Consider the following 8,445-nt stretch of genomic DNA (forward strand, 5'->3'; position numbering starts at 1 on the left):
AAACATTGCAGACCTATTCTTGCTCTTGATGGTACACATAATAAAAAACAAGTAACAAAGGCCATCTACTATCGGCCACAGGAAAAAATAGGAAATAATTGGTATGGAACTCTAGACCTCTTGCTAAATTTTTTTCCTCAATTATTTGAATAATATATTTTTTAGGCACCTATTTGCCTTTTACCTTTTTGACAGAGTAGATTAAGTGAGACTATGAATGACAAGATATAGGTAAGTGAGGAATTAAATCCTTCAATCTTAACGGCATTTACTATTATCTGTGTCATTGCTTGGCATTCAATTAGTTACTTTTTTTGTCCTTGCTGTTTTTTTAAGCTTTTTTTTTCTTACCTCTTTGTTACTAGGTATCATGTTTATTGCTCTTATCCTATATGTTTGCCCCTTGTGAATAGGTATATATCCCTTGGCATATGCAATTGTGGCATCGGAGGATGAAAACAACTGGATGTGGTTCATGGAAATTTAAACAACATATTAAAGGATCAAGGTCGTACAATAACTTTCATTTCCGACCGCTGCAAGGGCTTGCTTGAGGCTGTTTCCAAAGTGTTTCTAGACTCCCCTCATGGTTATTGTTTGCACCACTTGCAAAAAAATCTTCGAAACAAGTACCCTAACTCAATCGGTGGTGCTTCGTTTCGTGAGACAATGGTATCATTGTTCAATTATTGTGCATATGCTTCTACAAAGGAACAATTTGCTAAGGAATTGTCAAGGTTTAAAAAAGTAGGTGGGAAGATAGCAATCAAATTTTTAGCATCACTTCCCGATGAAAATTGGTCAAACGCCTACTTCCCAGGTAAAAGGTATGGTGAAATGTGTTCAAATATAGCAGAGTCATTTAACAGCTGGGTTAAAGAAGAGCGTGAGCTACTTATTTATGAGCTGGTCGATGGCATCCGCTTGAAGGTGATGAAGATGAACTCAGAAAGACGCCTTGATGTTGATACATGGAACGGTTTCCTATGCCTTGTGATAAAGAAGCAAGTTGACGTTTCTGTAGAAGCTGGAAGACATTGGGAGGTGGTACGATCAAGCTATATGTGTTTGAAGTGCGGGATAAGTATTCTTACATGGTTGACTTGAGATGTTACACATGTTCTTGTCATCAATGGCAAATCTTAAGTTTTCCTTGCGCACACGCTCTTGCAGCAATTTTAAAGAATGAAGATAATCCTTATGATTACACCGAGGACTACTTTTCAGTTTCCGACTTCAAGGAAAGTTACAGTCATCCTGTGCTACCTATACCTGACATTGAGAGGGTTGTAGACTCGGATAACGATCATGGATTGAAACCTCCTTTGACAAAGATACCTCCCGGCAGACCAAAGAGAAAGAGGATCCCATCAAATGGTGAGAACCCCAGGCCAATCAAATGTGGCAGATGCGGAAGCAGCGGACGTCACAATAGAAAATCTTGCACTGCTAAGATATGATTTTCGTATTCAGTTTTCCTTTTTCTTAAGCGTTAAATGCTTTTGTAATGTCAATTGAAAGACACCCCTTCCTAATTTCATTTCTTCACTTCGTCTTCTATATTAAACATTAAATTCCCCCATTCTGACTGTGAGTGTTTCATTTTTTTTTTGTGTGTTCCACTTCGTTTGGTATACATGCATTAATCATGCACTATCAAAATGTCTCATGCCTTCTACTCTCCATGAAGGTAAACAACAGAATATGTGACAAACAACTAATTGAGTGCCTAGCTTAAACGTTTTCTGAAGATGAAACTAAGAACCGAAACTATCTTTGTTTACCACCCCACCCTAGGTATTAATATTTTGTTCAATTCTTCAAGTACAAGTGAAGAACGTCCTAACTTTCAGATTTTTTTTTATAAAAAAACAAACTACCAAAATACCTTCATCACAGAATCATCACACACAGAGACCTAGTTAACAGCTTGAAAACACAGATACCTAATTGACAGAATCATAGTCACAAAATACCTATACAACAGAAACATTCAGGTAAACATACTTAGTAATAGGTAACTAACGATACCTATCTATCTTGTAGAGATTTCAATAGCTGATCCTGAGGGGATCTACTTGACCCACCCTAGTTGGTACCTATATATGGATGTTATCAAACTGCAAAACATTCTCCTAAATTATTGCCTACAACGTAAACACAAAACAACACAATACACAACATTGAAACCATTCATTTGATAATCATAACAACTTCAGTCATAAAAAAATCTGTTCTGCATGTGATTTTAACAAAAACACTTATTTAGCCGTACATACATCAAACATCCCAAACGCAACATCTGGAAAAAAAAAGAAAAAAGATTTGCAAATAACATTCTTGTCCCTCTCCATCTCTTTCACATAAATGAGCCTAACCGGAAATGATGTGATCCAAGAACCTTTCCAAGACATGTGCCCTTTGATTAGTCATTGCATCTTTTGGAAAGGTAGATTCTAATCCACCATCTTCTGACAATTGCTTCATAATGTACATCACACAAATCCCACTGTCCACACTGAAAATTAGCAAACCAATAAATAAGCTCATAAATCACACATTATATCGGTGATTCTTGAAAAGGTGTGAGATAATCACCTAGAAGGGTCTTTTATAGGACAGCCCTTAATTGAAACAATAGGGAAACTTTTGACGACATTCTTTCCCAACCAGGTAAAAAGGTCTTGCTCTTTGTCTGATACCTTGTACGCACATAGCTTCATGCCCCCTCCCTTGTTCACGTGTTTCCATATCAGCTTGTCCTTCATAATTGACTTGCCATTTTTTTTCAAAAATGCCAAGTGCTTCGAAATTTCAACATGCTGCAATGTACTTTAAGTTTTAATCAAATCTCTTATACGTCTTGCATATTACACAAACCATAGATAACAGCAACCTACCAATTTGGATGCATCTTCAAAGAAATGGTCCACTGATGTAGAATGCGTTGGGGATTGCATGTTATAATGTTCCCAACATTCAAGTTCTTTGTTTAGGACTAACAAGGTGTAGTGCTGATGTTTCTTGTGCATAACTGGGAGAAACACGAAGTCTTTCTTCCAGACATTATCAAAGAATGTCTCACAGTGAGCTTCAACCAGTCCAGTGGTGATGTCTCCACCATTGTCCTACAACACATGAAACCACTTCACAAAAATATACAGGCAGCCTACATATGAAAAAAACTCAAAGGATTCCTATTTAAAAGAAACCATCTAATAAACAGAACCACAAATATCCATACGAACCAAATTCATCAGAACAAACCACATACCCAATTAAAGGTGGGCAAAAAAAGACACATCGGTTCACCATCCTCAGGTTGTCGCTGACTTAAGATTTCCACATATAAATCTATAGCCTGCAATGCAGAAATAGATAGATAAACCTAAAATGATATTAATATGCATCTGTACAACTAACCACTACAACCGTAGCAGCTATAGCAGATTAATATTCCCACATCAACTTGCACACTAACTGCTCATTCATTCCAGATCACTAGCACATCTTTGAAAGGATCACTGCTCATTCACTCCACCCCACTTGGGAGACCTACATGTGTACATACCCATTTATCACCTTACATAAATACAACAACCATTCTCAAGCAGAGGTATAAACCTGAATTAAAAGACTACCACATATTAGATAAAAATTCAGAAACTCACATGCGGTCTCCTTTTGCCAAATAACCCTTCAACTTCTGTGCATAAGGAGCTGCCATGCACTTACCAACCCGGTGTCTTCTCACTGCTATGTTTTGACCTACTGAGGGTACCTTCTTCTTCTTGGGGCTCGATTGGACAAAGTCGTCGTTGTCATCATTGTTCACAACTTGGAATTTCCCTTTCCCTTTTCTGGAATTGTCAGTAATATAGTCCACCAGAAAGGAGGGTTTTTTACACTCTGACCTCGACCTCAAGGTCCTCGAAGTCTGCTTCTCAACCTCAACCAAATTTTTGGACCGACGAAGCATCTCAATCTCTGACTCCAATCTCTTATTTTCATTACAAAGAATCTCGTTACGAGCTTGTTCATTTTTTAGCAAAGCGGCCAACTCATCAAGCCTTTTGTCCATCGCGTCATTGCTTGAAGGCCCCGGTTCAATATCATCTAGGTAGTCCTGACTTGGTAACAATTGGAACATCTTACTAGTGTCAATGTCATCTTTACACTTCTCTTTAGAGCCCTCTTCTTCACTACCGGTAGTTTCTAGCCCATACTTCTCTTTGTTAGGTATTTCAACTGCACTTGGGGACTGTGTCTGTTCAAATTCCTGCGACATTCCCATCTAACTAGTTAAGAAAAAAAAACAATATGTAATTGTAACCTCCCCAACAATGTAAATGTACCTTCAGTTCATGCAGATCCACCACCTTCATCCTTGCATATAGCTCCAGCAAATTCCATTTCAGGAATGTTGGCTTCATCTCTCCCCACGCTGTAATTGGTTCAATGAACCGGGTACGCTCGCAAAACCAAAACTTCAAGGAGACCAGTAACATCAATAAACCAAGACAACAATAAAAGTCAGAAAACCAAATTTGGGAAATAGTCCTTACCAACAGGGCAATCAGACACCCACAAGCACTTTCTGGCCGACCATTCATACCTCTAAGCGATGTATCCAAGTAATTCTTAACTGCAGGTGCCATGCATAGAGAGACATTGATTCCAAATCCTCTATGTAAGGAACTATAAACCAACTGAGGTCATTACCACTATTGCAGAAAAACAGTGTTACACAAAAGTAGAGACAAACCAACCGAACAAAATCACTTTCATTCTCCAGCCCCCTTACGTTTTGCAACATCTTTGTATTTTTTTCTTCCAAAATCACCTTTGACAACCTTTTATCACCAAGGAATTGTCTTTTAATGAACTCTGAATCCCCCTTCCTTTTCTTTTGGTTCAGGTTGATCTCACGGCCTTCAACATTCAAACCAAATACATCTGCAATGTTGCCTGCTGATATGGTACCACTGATTTCCCCAAATGTGAAAGCATTTTTTCCCTTGTCAAAACATTTTAAAACAGCAACGATGTCAATATCAGACTTCCTACAAGCAGATTCTATTACTCGCTGTTCATAATAAGCTCTGAACAAACTTCTGAACGGTGTCCTGTCTAGCAATTGAAGCTTCAGTTCAGTAACATTTTCCCTTATCTCAACAGTCATTAGGCGACCAAACTTGAGAAGGTCGCACTTAAACTCAAGGTGGGAGTACTCTTTCACCATCACGAACTTTCAATCTTGATTGAGAAACTACCTACTCGACAGCAATCTTGATTAAATATGCATATCATAGTCATTTCACTATAAACCTATTCAACAGCAACTACCAAATTTACATTTACCCCAACAACATATACCTACAACATAGGAACATTCAAGAAATATACCTACACCACCAACAGACCTCCCCCAATAGGTATGAATATTTATGTTCTTTTCTTTAGGTACAAGTTAATAACTTCCTAACTGACAGAATCAAACCATCATACTGTTTATCTCACACAAAATCATCCCATAATCATCTCACAGAGACCTATCTATAAGCTTCAAAACACAAGTACCTAATTGACAGAATCATAATCACAATATACCTACATAACAGAATCATTCGCCAAGTATACCTAATTAACAGCTTCAAAACACAGATACCTAATTGACAGAATCATAATCATAAAATACCTACATAACAGAATCATTCACCACCTACCTATTAAACAGGATCAGAAGGAACAAAGCCCAAGTGCAACCTGCACAACAGAATACTCAATAGAGTCTACACTACAAATTGAATACAAACAACGTTCATACCTATTGGAGAGACCTCAAATGAGAATACCTTCAACCGTCCCTCTCTGTCGAAATGGAAATGCAGCCGAACATACGCCACCCATAAGCCTCTAATTGTTCGATCCATTAAAATGACGAATTGATTCCGGAAATGAAAACCTCAGAATCAAATGATTAAAGCCCCATTGATGATGTCTTTCAATGTCTGAGATTACGACGCCAATTTGTAACCTCCTCCGACCCAGGTATCTCAACGGAGAATATGACTTTAATGGAGGGATTAAAAGACATTTACTAGCTAGGTATTGATTCAAATGCTTCAATCAAGTAATTGATTATTTGGGTGTAGTCTGTGCAAGGGGGTTTTCAGCTTCTGGGTAAGCGTTACGAATTAGGTTTAATGAAACGTCGAAACAGCTTGTTAATTGCAATGCGTTCAGTTGGTGGCATTTCAGCAATTCCCTTCAACAACAAGTTCTATTGTTTTGATAAAACAATATTATTTTTTTAACTAAATCAACCTAATTAATAGGTTGGGTGTATTTCAAAAAAGTATAACATGTGGGTGTAATTTAAAATGTCTCTGATTTTGGGTGTAACATCAAATTCCCTTTGATTCTTGCTCACGGGCAAACATGGAGTACCATCGTCAAACAACAACTTCCTCCCATCTTCATCAATTTTTTCGACATGATTATATAGGATAGGAAAACTAATCTTATAAAACACCAAATTTTTGTTTTTTATAGTTGTGAGAGAAAAAGGATCTATACTCGTCATCTTGTTGAATTTTTTTGTTTTTGTTTTTTTTTTGTTTTTAGAAGATCATATTGTTCAGTGCTACTTCTCTTTTTCTATCTGAAATTTCTTTGATGCTGCTTATCGATCCTTACTGGTGAACTTACAATACTCATAACAAATTTAACTGGTTTCTCATTCTAATAAAACATACAATCATATCGGTACCAGATCCACACAATCATACTTGCTAACAAATAAAACTCTCTTAATTCTCAATTTCAACGTAGCATATCCATCCTCTTGATGAAGAGCCCTAAAACCCCTAATTCTTTAAGAACAGAATCAAATCCCAGGCACCAAATTATCAATCGATGTACAAGACATACCTTGAACAAAGGTTTTTTATTTTTATTTTATTATGTTTCATAAACTCATAATCAATATGATAGCTTAAGTTTTGACTATTAGGTTTTAATTAATTTTCGTTGTAAAAGAGGTAAATGGTTCATTAAGGGCAATAACGACATTCTATATACTTAAAAAGTTATTTTTCAACTAAACTAAAAAGGAAGGTTAAAAATCAATTTGGTGATCAAATAGTGGTCGTTTTTCAAAATTTCTAACAGTTTTCAAATGTCATAGAATTATATTCATGACATTTGTAAAACGTCATTAATTAATTTTCAAATTAAAAAAAAAATTTTGATTTCTAATTAAATTCAGAAATCAAATATCTCTTAATAATCTATGTTTTCTTAATCCTCTCTTTAAGCAACGTTTTAGGCATGTTTAACTTGTATAAGAAAAGACCCAGAAGACTATTGGTTCATGTTCATGCTTGCCCTCTAAGATGCCCAGCAACTGATGATATGAGAGCTTAAAACGGAAGGTCTATTTAGAGAAGAAAATGCAAAGATTCATTGGATGCACATTCAAGTAGACATAATTTCATCATTCACAAGCCTTCTAAACACATAAAGAACATGCTTACTTATATTTGTTTGAGATAAAAAGAAAATTTGTTGCTGTATATTATCATGTTCACATAAATAGACAAACTACCTTATTGAAGACTCTGAATGTTGATAATTATTGATAATCACATTCAACAAATCCATTCTCCAATATCTCATTGTCGCCCATATTTCTTGCAAAAGAAGTAAATAGCTAATCAGGCTGAGATGCTCTAAATAATTTGACTCGTAAATTTTAAGTAAGCACTTTGATATTCAATCAGATTGTAAATACTATCAGCAACAACTCCACTCCACAACTATAACCAAAATTACAGGGATATGAATATACCATTGGAGAATTTAAAAAGCTAATATTTACATCACAGCCTATTCAAAAAAAAGAAATACACATCTAATATACATATCATACATAGTAGAATGTGAAACCCAAAAAAACAGATGATAATTTTATTATCAGATTGAAGTTCGAGCTAACCTCGGTCATGAACGTGTCGTAATTGATCTCAAAAATCACATAAATTGGAGTAGAATTAATATAAGGAGTTGTTGGAGGCTTTTTTTTCTAATTTCTTTTGACAAATTATCATAACTAAAAAGAAAGAAAAAAAAGCCGTTGTTTGTGCCGACCTTAGCTTTATTTAAGAACCGTTGTTATGCAGAGAAGGACTAAAGAGCCGTTGTGTCGTTGTTATGCAGAGATGGAAGAGATGGAAATGGATCGGATGGATCGGATCAAGGGCCCGTGGAGTCCCGAAGAGGACGACGCGCTGCAGAGCTTGGTGGTTCCCTTACGCCCTATAGATCTTCTTCTTCGTCGACCCAACCCAGTTACGGACCCTAGGGTTCCCTTAGGTTTGATCCATCTCTGATTTTCTTATTTTAATCTGTTTTTGTGTTTCCGATTTTCGTTGATCTGTCGGC

General features: G+C 36.4%; 1 protein-coding gene across 1 annotated transcript; it reads left to right on the top strand.

Moving 5' to 3' along the window:
- The first annotated feature begins 669 nt into the window (after window positions 1-669).
- LOC101295532 lies at window positions 670-1,460 on the top strand. Its single transcript, XM_004301862.1, has 2 exons — window positions 670-1,084; window positions 1,174-1,460. Exons 1-2 carry the CDS (start codon window positions 670-672, stop codon window positions 1,458-1,460), a joined length of 702 nt encoding a protein of 233 aa, XP_004301910.1.
- Window positions 1,461-8,445: the final 6,985 nt, after the last annotated feature.

Source organism: Fragaria vesca, linkage group LG5 (genome assembly GCF_000184155.1).
Source record: "Fragaria vesca subsp. vesca linkage group LG5, FraVesHawaii_1.0, whole genome shotgun sequence".
In the NCBI taxonomy this organism is placed as follows: Eukaryota; Viridiplantae; Streptophyta; class Magnoliopsida; order Rosales; family Rosaceae; genus Fragaria; species Fragaria vesca.

Excerpts from the sequence above, each read along its gene's own strand:
- LOC101295532 (XM_004301862.1), top strand. The coding sequence starts at position 670 with ATGGTATCATTGTTCAATTATTGTGCATATGCTTCTACAAAGGAACAA. Across the intron at positions 1,085-1,173 it reads GTGTTTGAAGTGCGGGATAA|CAATTTTAAAGAATGAAGAT; the intron begins GTATTCTTACAT and ends ACGCTCTTGCAG.